At 45.1% G+C, this 14,233-nt stretch overlaps 1 protein-coding gene across 1 annotated transcript; it reads left to right on the top strand.

Moving 5' to 3' along the window:
- Positions 1 to 1,578: 1,578 nt before the first annotated feature.
- On the top strand, positions 1,579 to 4,088 carry LOC129617262 (FK506-binding protein 4-like). The gene is made up of 3 exons (XM_055532590.1): positions 1,579 to 1,584; positions 2,814 to 2,995; positions 3,695 to 4,088. Exons 1-3 carry the CDS (start codon positions 1,579 to 1,581, stop codon positions 4,086 to 4,088), a joined length of 582 nt encoding a protein of 193 aa, XP_055388565.1.
- Positions 4,089 to 14,233: the final 10,145 nt, after the last annotated feature.

The following is a 14,233-nucleotide window of genomic DNA, read 5'->3' as shown; positions in this document are numbered from 1 at the left end:
GTGGGGTGCGTAGTACTGTCGCGGTTGCGCGGCTAGTGGATGCTACCGGCCCGCCAGATTTCCATCAGTCGAAGACCCCTCTCCAGGCTCCGAGTTCCAGGGAACCGAAGGAGATCAGATAGTACCCTAGTTTGTAGATCTAGCTGGGATATATCGAACCTTGTATTTCGGTAACTGTCCATGTGCGTGCGGTGAACCACTCGACGAAAACTCTAACTCCAGAAAGTCCTTTAATAACTTTGGACCTTGGCGTTTTGGATTGGAATAAACTCCAATAACGTGAAACAAGAGATAAGAAGTGAAAGGGAACAGACTGCACAGCATGACAGCTTCGGAATCATCAAAGCAACCATTGGACGACAACACTAGGCGCTCAAGAGCAGAGTCCTCGTTCGCTGGTAGAGCCGGAGCTCGGAGAAGAGCATCCCGGTCAGCATCAAGAGGAAGGATCACTGTGGAGCGACTCGAGAGGATGTGTCGCATGTTAAGGCGAGAAGAAGAACTGGACAGAGCAAGCCCAGCAAACAATTCCCGGATCAAAGTGCCTGAGATGGGCGAAACGGCACAACATTTCTTTCAAAGCTTTCGGAGGCCAGGCCCGCAAAAGTGACCAAGTCTGCATTTTCCACATTCACGCCATTCACGCACAATTTACCAGAAAAGATCACATGAGCATGAAATACTCCCAAAATGCACGTTTTCGCTTTTCCACTTTCCCCTAGTCAGTTTAGATCCATTCCTCCCCATTCTTCTGTTTTGAGAAGCTTTTTGTCTTCTTTTTAAATTTTGTTCCACTTTCCCCCACAACCAACCATTTCCAACATGAACCCCCTCCGGATCTGCACTTTCTTGCTCTTCCTGGTATCCTTGCCAGTGATTTCCAAATGGAACCCAATAGACTTCGTTCAACCATAAGCCCTACATACACATTTCCACCCATATATTCATCCATCATCACCCAACTTTCTTATCCAACTATCTCATCCTTCTTCTATTCATTATCATTGCATTTCCACTTCTCCGCTCCTCCATTATGCTATTCATCAAATTATATCTATATCCATTTGCTACCCTTCTTCTAAATCTCTCTGGATTGACTGGTATCTTCATCTGGATTTACTGGAATTTCCACCCTTCCACTTTCCCTCATTTCTCTTCCTTCTTTCACTGCCTTCTTCCCTTTATCATCCACCCTAACCTCCATCTTTACTCTCCATACTTCCACCCTATTCACTTGCATTTTATCATCATCTATCATCATTAATATCATATTCATCTATTTTTCATACCATACATCATTTTCATCATCTTTGTCAACCCAATGGCCAGCAGGGGGCAAAAACCCGCCTAGTTCTGTTGAGGGTTTACTCAACGCATACCCCGCTGCGGGTGTAAACACTGCCTTTCTGTGTGTGTTCTCCACTCTTCCCTCCCTTTCTTCTCTGTTACCAGGGTTTTGCAGCCTGATGGTTAGTGCAGCCTCTGCTGTGAACCGCATCTCACTCTGGATCGCCCGGCTCTACCATAACACTATTCCGCTTGAACGTCATAAAGGGAAGAGCTTTCATCTTTGACAAAATGCAGGTAGAGCAAGGACTTGTCAAAGTGGGCAGCTGAAGAACTTTGAGATCGTTGTTGTTCATGTGGCCAAGGCGATGGTGGACTGTTGTGGCAGACACTTTATGAAGTATGTGGTGTGCGATGGTGCACGGCAGCTCAGGGCTATCGAACGATATAAGCCCTGAGGATCCTTAGAGCAGTCAATGTGACATACTTGCTATAAATCACGCATTCGTTGTTTTGAAAAACAACGCGGGCTCCATTAGCCGTGAGCTGCGAGATTGAGAGCAGATTTTCAGTTAATTCTTTGCAATAAAGAACATCTGAAAATGAAAAGGAATTATTTCCTTTGGCAGCAGCGACATTTCCGCGAGAAGTTACTGGAAGAGAGCAGCCCGATCCCACGATCAGGGAAGAGTTAGTGCTTCTGGATCACTGAGCAAGGCACTATCATTTACTACAGAATGATTATTTCCCGAGTCGACAACGAAGTTGAATCTAGAAAAATCATTAGTTGAAAGAAAAGGCAGAATTTTCATTCAAATAATCGCTGGCAGCAGATGAGAAGCCATCTGGTTACTTGAGGAAGCAGATCGCTGGAAAGCTGGAGTAGTGTGTTGATGTTCACTATCAAAATACAGAATACTTTGGCTGATCTTCCGGAAATGGGTGCCGTGTTGGCTTCTGTCATGTTGAATTGTTCTAATGCCTTCCGAATATAGGATTTCTGGTGTAGAACACACTTTCCCTCTTCACGCGAAGCCCGATGAATGACGAGGCGGTCCAATAACAGCTTCCGTTTCAGGGAGTGAAGAGCAATACCAAAGAAGAGTGCAGCGTTGGGAACAAGCAAAACTACCTGCGTTATTCAGGCAATAACACCGTTTCAGGGAGTGAAGAACTGAAGAAGTGCAGTGTTGGGAACAAACCTGAAGGGAAGATCAGGATGTGCTGGAAAGTGCTGATTAAAACGAGGTTACTGAGCTGTTAGACCCTAATTGACTCTTTCTTTGTTTTCTTAACAAATTTGTTCGCCTTAGTGGTATTGCGTTTGAAGAACTCTGGCACTGCAAGCACGAAAACTTTGTTGATGTGAGTGTGTGTCGGTTAGCATTTCTGACAATTTGTCAAAGGAGAAGAATTCGATTGCGAATCACGCGTGTAACAAATTCTCATATAAGAAGGGCAAGATCAAGATGAAGAAGGGGTAGAGAGAGGCAAGGCTTCTCACTTCTATCCTACAAGATGAGAAGACGAGGACGAAGAAGACGAGGGACGAAGAAGACGAGGACGAAGAAGACGAGGACGAAGAAGACGAGGACGAAGAAGACGAGGACGAAGAAGACGAGGACGAAGAAGACGAGGACGAAGAAGACGAGGACGAAGAAGACGAGGACGAAGAAGGGTCCGGTAGCAGCCGGGGTTCTCCGGGGAAGTGAGGGCACAAGGGTCTGTATTCCTCATTATTAAGAAAAGAGTGGTTGGTACAGTGGGAATGCACTTTGGCTCAGGATCAATAGGTCGAGGTATCGAGTCCTCGGATTGACGTGAAATTTTGATACTTCATTTTTGTCGAATCACCTTGGAGGTTCAATCCGCCAGTCGAAGGAAATTGTCTTCACCGCAAATTGAATATTTGATCTTCAAAATTGACTTCTCCAAAAATGACCTGACAGATGCGGGAGTCAAGGAAGAGCGAGTTGATGATAGAAAGCGACTGGTGGCTGACAAAAAGCGCGAAAGATGGTGGTGTTGTGGGCTAAAAATCCATGTGGGGATTTTTAGTATCTCTTTCATTTTTTTTGTTGCAATTAGTGCTGCAGAATCCAAGGAGGTTGGACATAGTTAATCCCATCGGTCACACCAGAAAGAAAAAAAACACAATTTCAAGTTCTGCAACGAGGGTTTAAAAGAGAACTGGGAGGGCTCATAACCCCTTATGGTACAGGCGAACAATCTCAGAACAATATTTGATAGTGGTTTTTGTTAGTGATTTTTGTGTAGTGCAAACATGAACCAGTAAAATAATCTGGTTGCTTAAACCAGGTTATCCAGGTTATCCTTTTACGTTTGTCTGTCCCATACCTGTACTGAAACTTCACTCAATTATCTACTCTCCGTTGCAATTTTTCAGTGATGTCAAAAGGAAAGAAGCAATTGTCAAAAGGAAAGAAGCAATTGTCAAAAGGAAAGAAGCAATTGTCAAAAGGAAAGAAGCAATTGTCAAAAGGAAAGAAGCAATTGTCAAAAGGAAAGAAGCAATTGTCAAAAGGAAAGAAGCAATTGTCAAAAGGAAAGAAGCAATTGTCAAAAGGAAAGAAGCAATTGTCAAAAGGAAAGAAGCAATTGTCAAAAGGAAAGAAGAGGTTGCAATTTTCAATGATGGAAAAAGAAAAGAAGAGGTCGCAATTTTCAGTGATGGAAAAAGAAAAGAAGAGGTTGCAATTTTCAGTGATGCCAAAAGGAATGAAGAGAAGCCTCGCTGCTTCTACTGGTGGCCATTTTTTCTTGCTGCTGGAATTCTGTAACAAGAGCAACCTTGATCCCCGACGAGCTCCCTTCCAACAAGTCCCCCTTCGACGAGTCCCCCTTCGACGAGTCCCCCTTCGACGAGTCCCCCTTCACTTCCAACGAGCCCCCCTCCACTTCCAACGAGCCTCCCTTCCTCTTCGAAATAATCACATTTTTCGATGAAGGCTCTACCAGTCCATTTAGTACAAAAAGAAAAAATCTTAGAGAATCGCTTGCAGACCGACGTGAATGAGCTGTTGGGCGCCACCTCAGTTAAGGCTCACTCCATGACACTGAGGAATCCATCCAAGAGACAGAAACAAGATACAAATCTTCTCAAAGACTCGAGTGTTGTTGCAGCAGATTTTAGCGAGCGTTTGAGCAAGGAAACTGACTCTCTTGTCGGCCGACCAGATCTCGTGCTGTCGAAAGCGGAGTTCTTGAAAGCTCAGGGAGAAGTTGAAGTCAACTGTCGTATCCTGCATGTCATTGGTATAATTGAGCTGAAGGCGAAACTTGAAGCATTTGAGGAGGATTGTCTTCCAAAGATGTATCATCAGATTCTCATCAGAAACGAGCGATTTATGACGTATCAATTTTACCGAAAGCATATGGTCAGCTTTCTGACAGACGGATACAACTTAATTGTTGGTATCACATTGAATACAAGGAAGCATTATTGGTTTCGAACAGCATATGAAGACAAAGGAGATCAACACCTTCCTGCTATCCATAAAATTGTTGACTTTGTGACCTCGAAGTTTAAGTTAACGGGATGGGAGGAGTTGCCCCGTAATTGGAAAGATGCTTGGTTCCCAATTGACATTAGCCGATACCAGACCTATTTTAATGGAGATTCTTTCAGTATCATAGGAGTTGCTGGAAGGGTTTGTTATCTGGATAAAGAAGGGCATAAAGGACAAGCTTTCTGGAAGGCAGTTTGTGATGCTTCAAAGGGCCCAAACAGTGAAGTTGAATTTTACTGCTGAATCACAGCAAAACGTCGATCAAAACGTCGGGTCAAAACGTCGATCAAAGCGTCGATCAAAACGTAAGATTCGAACGAGATTAAGTACCGATCTTCGATATCGTTTTTTTTTAGCGTCGGATTTCTCCTTCCGGGTCCCTCACACTACTGGGCACTAATGTTGAATTGAGAGTCGAGAACGGTGAAACCGTTGGGGGTAACAAGATTGCTGGTTTCCTTTTGCCATGGGGCGAGATTGTTGAATGGCATAAAATTGATATGGATGGAATGAAGAAAGCAGTTCGGAATTGTTTCTATCACAACTTCGATCAGGTAATATACTCTTGTATTTGTCTTTCTTGAGCTAATGATCCGCTTGCTTCCCAGTGCATGAAATGGGATTCCTGCACACCGACATCAGATTATGTAATTTTCTCAACGTTAATGGGGAAATCCAAATTATTGATTTCGACAAGTCATGCCGATCGATAACTAAAAGATGTAGTTTACTTAGGCAACTTCTTGATGATGGGACTCCATCATCAATCCTTCGTGCGGTATTAAAGGATTCTAAGAACGACGACATACCCATACAGTATAAGTTTGTCAACTTCGAGAACAGAAATAGCGAAGCGTTCAACATTGCGTGCCTCTATTTCCAGCGACGTGGTTATATCTTCACTCCGCTTGACGATGAATTGGCTTTGTGGAAGTGTCTAGCGTTTTCAGTGCATGACGAATCAAAGGGTGCTGAAACCATAGAATCTTACTTCAGGTGGATCAGGTACCTGAACGGAAAAATAAAGGAACTCGGTGAGGAGCAGCATTATCGAACGGTTTTGAATTACTATTGGGAGCATCTCAAAAGCGAAGCCGTGCTACCGGACGGCGCTCTAAAGAAATTGGAGGAATTGGAGTTCAAGCTGTACCAGAAATTTCTCAAGGACAACGGCGTGGAAGTTTGGCCGACGCCTCTCAAGTGCTTTTCTAGAAAGTCCTCCCGTCGCGAGCAAGTCGTTCATTTGTTCCATTCCTGCGGTCATGTCTCTTATTGCCTTTAGGCTGGACGATAGTATTCTATGTCGAAAGCATCGAGAATTGACTTCTTTGGAGCCTTCTTCGTCCTCGTCTTCTCATCTTGTAGGATAGAAGCGAGAAGCCTTGCCTCTCTCTACCCCTTCTTCATCTTGATCTTGCCCTTCTTGTATGAGAATTTGTTACACGCGTGATTCGCAATCGAATTCTTCTCCTTCGACAAATTGTCAGAAATGCTAACCGACACACACTATTACGTCACATCAACAAAGTTTTCGTGCTTGCAGTGCCAGAGTTCTTCAAACGCAATACCACTAAGACGAACAAATTTGTTAAGAAAACAAAGAAAGAGTCAATTAGGGTCTAACAGCTCAGTAACCTCGTTTTAATCAGCACTTTCCAGCACATCCTGATCTTCCCTTCAGGTTTGTTCCCAGCACTTCTTCAGTATTGTTCTTCACTCCCTGAAACGGTGTTATTGCCTGAATAACGCAGGTAGTTTTGCTTGTTCCCAACGCTGCACTCTTCTTCGGTATTGCTCTTCACTCCCTGAAACGGAAGCTGTTATTGGACAGCCTCGTCAATTCATCGGGCTTCGCGTGAAGAGGGAAAGTGTGTTCTACACCAGAAATCCTATATTCGGCAGGCGTTAGAACAATTCAACATGACAGAAGCCAACACGGCACCCATTTCCGGAAGATCAGCCAAAGTATTCTGTATTTTGATAGTGAACATCAACACACTACTCCAGCTTTCCAGCGATCTGCTTCCTCAAGTAACCAGATGGCTTCTCATCTGCTGCCAGCGATTATTTGAATGAAAATTCTGCCTTTCTTTCAACTAATGATTTTTCTAGATTCAACTTCGTTGTCGACTCGGGAAATAATCATTCTGTAGTAAATGATAGTGCCTTGCTCAGTGATCCAGAAGCACTAACTCTTCCCTGATCGTGGGATCGGGCTGCTCTCTTCCAGTGACTTCTCGCGGAAATGTCGCTGCTGCCAAAGGAAATAATTCCTTTTCATTTTCAGATGTTCTTTATTGCAAAGAATTAACTGAAAATCTGCTCTCAATCTCGCAGCTCACGGCTAATGGAGCCCGCGTTGTTTTTCAAAACAACGGATGCGTGATTTATCCTAAAGGTAGCAAGTATGTCACATTGACTGCTCTTAAGGATCCTGATCTCCTTCGGTTCCCTGGAACTCAGAGCCTCCTTGCCTGGAGATGGGTCTTCGACTGATGGAAATCTGGCGGGCCGGTAGCATCCACTAGCCGCGCAACCGCGACAGTACTACGCACCCCACACGCTATTCAAGAACGAAATACTCTGCGAAAGCACTCTACCGTCTCAGACAGGACGCGATTGGAACATGAGCTAACTTTACATCAAGAAAAGAGTGGTTGGTACAGTGGGAATGCACTTCGGCTGAGGATCAATAGGTCGAGGTATCGAGTCCTCGGATTGACGTGAAATTTTGATACTTCATTTTTGTCGAATCACCTTGGAGGTTCAAATCCGCCAGTCGAAGGAAATTGTCTTCACCGCAAATTGAATATTTGATCTTCAAAATTGACTTCTCCAAAAATGACCTGACAGATGCGGGAGTCAAGGGAGAGCGAGTTGATGATAGAAAGCGACTGGTGGCTGACAAAAAGCGCGAATTATGAGGCAATTTATGGAATTCTGGAAGACTATATGGAAATCATTCTCCAATTTGGCTTCGTTACCTTATTTTCTATTATCCTGCCAATGGTGCCAATTCTGGCGTACATCAGTAATGTGGTAGAAGTAAGTAACAATGCTACTCTCCGTTGCAATTTTCAGTGATGTCAAAAGGAAAGAAGCAATTGTCAAAAGGAAAGAAGCAATTGTCAAAAGGAAAGAAGCAATTGTCAAAAGGAAAGACGCAATTGTCAAAAGGAAAGAAGCAATTGTCAAAGGAAGGAAGCAATTGTCAAAAGGAAAGAAGCAATTGTCAAAAGGAAAGAAGCAATTGTCAAAAGGAAAGAAGAGGTTGCAATTTTCAATGATGGAAAAAGAAAAGAAGAGGTCGCAATTTTCAGTGATGGAAAAAGAAAAGAAGAGGTTGCAATTTTCAGTGATGCCAAAAGGAATGAAGAGAAGCCTCGCTGCTTCTACTGGTGGCCATTTTTCTTGCTGCTGGAATTCTGTAACAAGAATAACCTTGATCCCCGACGAGCTCCCTTCCAACAAGTCCCCCTTCGACGAGTCCCCCTTCGACGAGTCCCCCTTCGACGAGTCCCCCTTCACTTCCAACGAGCCCCCCTCCACTTCCAACGAGCCTCCCTTCCTCTTCGAAATAATCACATTTTTCGATGAAGGCTCTACCAGTCCATTTAGTACAAAAGAAAAAATCTTAGAGAATCGCTTGCAGACCGACGTGGATGAGCTGTTGGGCGCCACCTCAGTTAAGGCTCACTCCATGACACTGAGGAATCCATCCAAGAGACAGAAACAAGATACAAATCTTCTCAAAGACTCGAGTGTTGTTGCAGCAGATTTTAGCGAGCGTTTGAGCAAGGAAACTGACTCTCTTGTCGACCGACCAGATCTCGTGCTGTCGAAAGCGGAGTTCTTGAAAGCTCAGGGAGAAGTTGAAGTCAACTGTCGTATCCTGCATGTCATTGGTATAATTGAGCTGAAGGCGAAACTTGAAGCATTTGAGGAGGATTGTCTTCCAAAGATGTATCATCAGATTCTCATCAGAAACGAGCGATTTATGACGTATCAATTTTACCGAAAGCATATGGTCAGCTTTCTGACAGACGGATACAACTTAATTGTTGGTATCACATTGAATACAAGGGAGCATTATTGGTTTCGAACAGCATATGAAGACAAAGGAGATCAACACCTTCCTGCTATCCATAAAATTGTTGACTTTGTGACCTCGAAGTTTAAGTTAACGGGATGGGAGGAGTTGCCCCGTAATTGGAAAGATGCTTGGTTCCCAATTGACATTAGCCGATACCAGACCTATTTTAATGGAGATTCTTTCAGTATCATACGAGTTGCTGGAAGGGTTTGTTATCTGGATAAAGAAGGGCATAAAGGACAAGCTTTCTGGAAGGCAGTTTGTGATGCTTCAAAGGGCCCAAACAGTGAAGTTGAATTTTACTGTGCTGCTGAATCACAGCAAAACGTCGATCAAAACGTCGGTCAAAACGTCGATCAAAGCGTCGATCAAAACGTAAGATTCGAACGAGATTAAGTACCGACCTTCGATATCGTTGTCTTTTTTTAGCGTCGGATTTCTCCTTCCGGGTCCCTCACACTACTGGGCACTAATGTTGAATTGAGAGTCGAGAACGGTGAAACCGTTGGGGGTAACAAGATTGCTGGTTTCCTTTTGCCATGGGGCGAGATTGTTGAATGGCATAAAATTGATATGGATGGAATGAAGAAAGCTGTTCGGAATTGTTTCTATCGACTTCGATCAGGTAATATACTCTTGTATTTATCTTTCTTGAGCTAATGATCCGCTTGCTTCCCAGTGCATGAAATGGGATTCCTGCACACCGACATTATGTGATGTGAAATTGTTATGCTTTGTCCTGGTGTACGGCCTGTCTGTCGTGTCGATCGTGTGCAGCTGAGTCTCCGGTAGCATCGGTACGGCATGGCCGGTTTTGTTACGTGCGTGAATGGTGAACCAAACACTCACTCTTGCATTAGTTCCACTCGTCTGAACCTCGTACGAAAGATCCCAAACAATGGTGGACGTTGTGGGCAGTGCCCGCCCTAGTGTGGAATTGTTGACTGTAGAGAGTCATCCACAGATTGGTCAGCGGTCGCCCTAGTATCGTGGGAACGGGGCTTCTTCAGCTTGATTTCGCTGCACGCGTGGATGCGTGCGACGGGAAATGTCAAGCTTGTGGCAAGACGTGTAGGAAAGGATGAGACGACGAAGACAGCGCGAAGTAGGAGTTGGAGTCACTTCGTTGGCCGTGACGTCAGTAGAAGAGCCAGGCTCGTTCGAGGAATTTGAAGGGGGTGGTGTTCCCTCGCCTTCAATGTCAAAGTGGTCAGTGGAACGTGGATGCTCCATTTTACGTAGTCGAGAGTACGCGCTGACTGTAGTTTAGTGGGTGCACACTTGTAATTAGGTGTGGGGCACGCAGGTTCAATTAGCTGCCTCTAGCCTCAAAGAAAATGCGTAAGTCGCGGATGCGCTGCGTCTTGTAGCAAGTTCGTGTTGAGAATGCCAATGTTGCTTATTTGTACCATGCAGAGTGATTGGGGCGCATGCTTCAGTCGAAGCCAAAACGTGGCTGCAAAGAAATGACAAATCCGTGTTGTTGGACTTACTGATTTAATGAGAGAGGACTAGGTACTGAGGCGACGCGAGTGTACTGTTAAACTGAACTGAACGACACTCAGCTAGCGGCATTCCAATACGCCAGTGAGGTATTCGAGGAGGGGAACGAGGGCGCAGGACCAGCATAGAGAAGTACGACGTTGCGATTGTCAGCAGGGATAACGATGTCATAAAGGTTAGGGATTGTTTAAAGAAGCCCAGGATGGGAAAAACCCAGGGAGTTACAAAATTGATGAATAACACATACATAAAAAAGAAGGTTGATAACGCCAGGACGACAAAAAACGGGTACATGAGGCACCTGACGATAAAACGGTGCAAAAAATAGATTATCTAGAGGGCGAGCAGGGCTAAGGCCAGCATTCCAATGAATTGGGGGTCATGCAGGTCGAAGCGGCCCAACAAGCCCATTGGAGAGAATGGAAGTCCAGGGATGCCGAAAGAAGTCATGAGGAGCGAGAAGGACTGAACACAGCACAGGTTAGAGGTGATTTTAGCAAGACCACAGGGGAGTTTAGAAGCGTGAATGCTCTTGCAGGTGCAGCAGCTTCTGCATGCAGCACGATTATCAGTCTTACAGTGTGCCAGTTCAGCACATTGTCTTTTTCTGTCCATTGTCCCCTGAAGAGACGATATCTCCACCGCCGAGTCCAGAAACAGAAGAAAAATGGCTCTCGATCGCTCGCAAACGCCGTAGGAGAGAATGATGCTCAAACACCCTGGGTTCAACGGAGTCAACATGAGGTAATCACAATGCTTCATAGGCGAGGGGAGATCTGAAGTACCAGAAGTGCCATAGGCTTAATACTAGCAATGCTTCCCCGATTTACGACGCCTAGTTGTTTGGCTACCAGCCCCATTGTCTGTGTGAAATATTGTGGTCCTGAATATCTGTTAATGCCCGGGACTCTTTCTGTCCTGTGCAGGATTTAGCCATCTTAGCTTATCACTGATTTTCCAGCCTTTTGCCACCTATCCTGTTCGTACATGATTCCATGTGCTTTTCTGCTTGTCTGCTGCGCCAATGGCCATTGCACGCGTCGGCACTGCCGTGGCATGACATGTCTCGTCAGTTCCGCCACCAAAACTACCCGACTAAAACTTCAATTCGTCCTTAGAATTAAACTCGCCCTCTCAGAAAAATTTCTCCTGGTGTTAAAACGTCAACACAATGACCTTGAACTCCCTGGACCAGTTGAGGACCCTGAATGATTGGCTCACTGAACATAATCCATCAACTCGTTCATCAGTAAGGCCGGGTTTCCATTTCCGAAAATCTGGGCGTCTGAAATTAACGAAATCCAGTTATACCAAGTCCGCCCAACGATCAGCGCAACCCAGATCACCTTGCAACCTTTGGCTTCCCACTCGATGCTACCAAGGACACACCCTATCTGAGTAGCCAGACACAGCAAATGGAATTTTCTGAACAATTGTATGACAAAGTTTGTCGGAGGAAAGAGACGGCAATTCGAGACGAGCTTTTCCATCGAATCGCTGCGATGCTGATGGTTGGACTATTTGAAGATGCTGGAATGAAGTCAAACGAATTCGAAAGTTTGGTTTCAGTAATGGAAGCTGATAAAAAGGGCAAAACTGGGTTTGAAGCGAGATGCATGAACCATTTCTACGTGATTGTAGAAAGCAATGAGTTCCGAGTAACATTATGGAAGGGAGCTGGCGATGGAGAGTGTCGTCAGGAAGATCGCTCACAGTGCTGTTTGTACAATAGGAGTATCTGTACCGCTTTCTTCAAAAGCAGACCTCGCTCTTTGTTTGGAAGAACTTCAGTCCGACGACACCTGGGCGATTCAAGCAGCATTTGCTATCGCCGAACTCAAGCTAACGGCTGTACAAACTCCCAGAGCCTGTTTTAATGCCGACTGCCAGGAAGTATGCCAGCTGCTTTCCTACGTAATCAATTTGGAGCTGTTTCCGAGGTTAGAAAGGTGCGGAATGGATCATGAGAGCCGTTCAGTTGTTGCTTGGTTCCCAAAGGATGCAAAGTCTGCGTTCTACGCGGCTGAAATAACCGTCGAAGTTCCAATGATGGGTTCCAAGTTTATTGTCACCCCAGATACGACGAGCAAGAGGTCCTTATTTCCATTTTCGAAGTATTTGTATTTGGATTGAGAAAAATATTCAAGGGAATTGCAATGAGCATATGACTACTGGCAGGATCAACCAGGTTAATGATGGTAACAATCTTGTGATTGGACCTTCATGCTTTCAAGTTTACTGGAAACTCATTAGGTGCTGGGACTGGAAGGCACTTGTTATAGCATGAAGTGTAACTCTTCTTCCAGCTTTCAAAACGAATTTGAGAATATTTCTTGACGTTTTGAGCCTTGTATGCCGCACATTGCGCCTTCCACCATATGGACAAGTTGGGCGCTTTCAATGGTTGAAAGCGCCCGTTTGTTACCAATAAAGGAAGATCCTGGTGCGCCTGTCGCTTGGTGTACAATTGAAGTCCAAGGCGAGGCATACCAATGCGTGGCCGATTCCGGAGCAGGACGGTCGGTTTGCTCACCGATGACTGCAGCGAAGCTCAACCTACAGTTGACACAACAAAAAAGGAACTTTAAAGGCCTAGGAGAAGCCAAAGAGGTCGTAGCATTGCCTATTCTTGTCACGCTGATGCCGTGGAAAAAGCAAATTAATATAGAATTCACAGTAATCAATGATCTTGACACTATCATAAGTCTGGCTGATCTAGCGCGCTTTGATGTTATCATTGACTCTACCTGTCATTGTGTCCGGCCCAGGCAAGAAACAGTCAACGCCTGCCTTGACGATGCGCAACCAGCTTCCGTCTCTCCAAGTGAAAATACGGTGTCCGGTGTCGACGAGACGAAAACTGATGGAGAGCTGTTGGAAATTGCACGCCAACATTTCACGAAAGAAACCCCACATCTTGATGAAGAGCGACGTCAGGAAATGTGGAAACTGTTTGAAGAGTTCGCAGACTGCTGGCTCCGTCCTAGCAGCGGCCAGTTCACGGGATTCAAAGGAAAATTCGAAGTGTCCGGACGCCCGTATCTTGCGAAGTTGAGGCCATTGACACCACCAATGAAAACTAAACAGGACAAACAGATAGCAGATATGATGAAGCATGGCGTAATCTGTCCAAGTAAATCCCCGTGGGGAGCGTTTCCAGTCTTTGCCCGCAAAAAGAATGGCAAGTGGCGCATGGCGCTGAATAACGTAAAGCTAAATTCTCAAATGAAGCCGGATGCATATCCGCTTCCGCGGTTGTGGGACCTTGTCCAAGAAGCGGCGCACTACAAGTACTATTCGATCATTGATTGCAATTGGGTTTTTTGGAACGTTGCACTCGAGGAGGAGAGCAAGGAGTATACGGCTATAATCATAGACAAAGGCAGTTTTGAGTTCAACGTCCTCCCCTTTGGCATCAGGAACTCACCGTCCATTTATCAACTATGGACATGGCCTTCAACGGATTACGTCAGCACGGTACCTGGTGGTACGTTGATGATGTAGTCAATTATCATCTTTCTTGGAACGAGCATCTTGAAGCGATCCAGAGTGTACTCCGTCGTTGTCGTGAACACAAAATATCCGTTAACTTCCATAAAGCGTTCTTTGGTGTTCCTCGAGTGGAAGTCCTTGGCCATTTCGTCAGTTATCAAGGGATTGAGCCATCGGAACGGAAGACCGAGGCGTTGGTCGCTTGTCGAGCCCCAAGAGATAAGGCTGAACTGCGGTCATTCTTGGGCTTAGCTACCTATGTTGCTAAATTCATTCCATGCTACGCTCAGGTGGCCTCTCCTCTTTATGATTTACTTTCCTTTCGTGT

This window comes from Condylostylus longicornis, unplaced genomic scaffold (genome assembly GCF_029603195.1).
Source record: "Condylostylus longicornis isolate FDR11 unplaced genomic scaffold, ASM2960319v2 ptg000468l, whole genome shotgun sequence".
NCBI lineage: Eukaryota > Metazoa > Arthropoda > Insecta > Diptera > Dolichopodidae > Condylostylus > Condylostylus longicornis.
Note: the sequence above shows the minus strand (reverse complement) of the source record. Positions and strands in the feature narration are given on the sequence as shown.

Coding starts and splice junctions, on each gene's coding strand:
- LOC129617262 (XM_055532590.1), top strand. Junction 2,996..3,694: donor AGCCGGGGTTCTCCGGGGAA/GTGAGGGCACAA, acceptor GCAATTTTTCAG/TGATGTCAAAAGGAAAGAAG.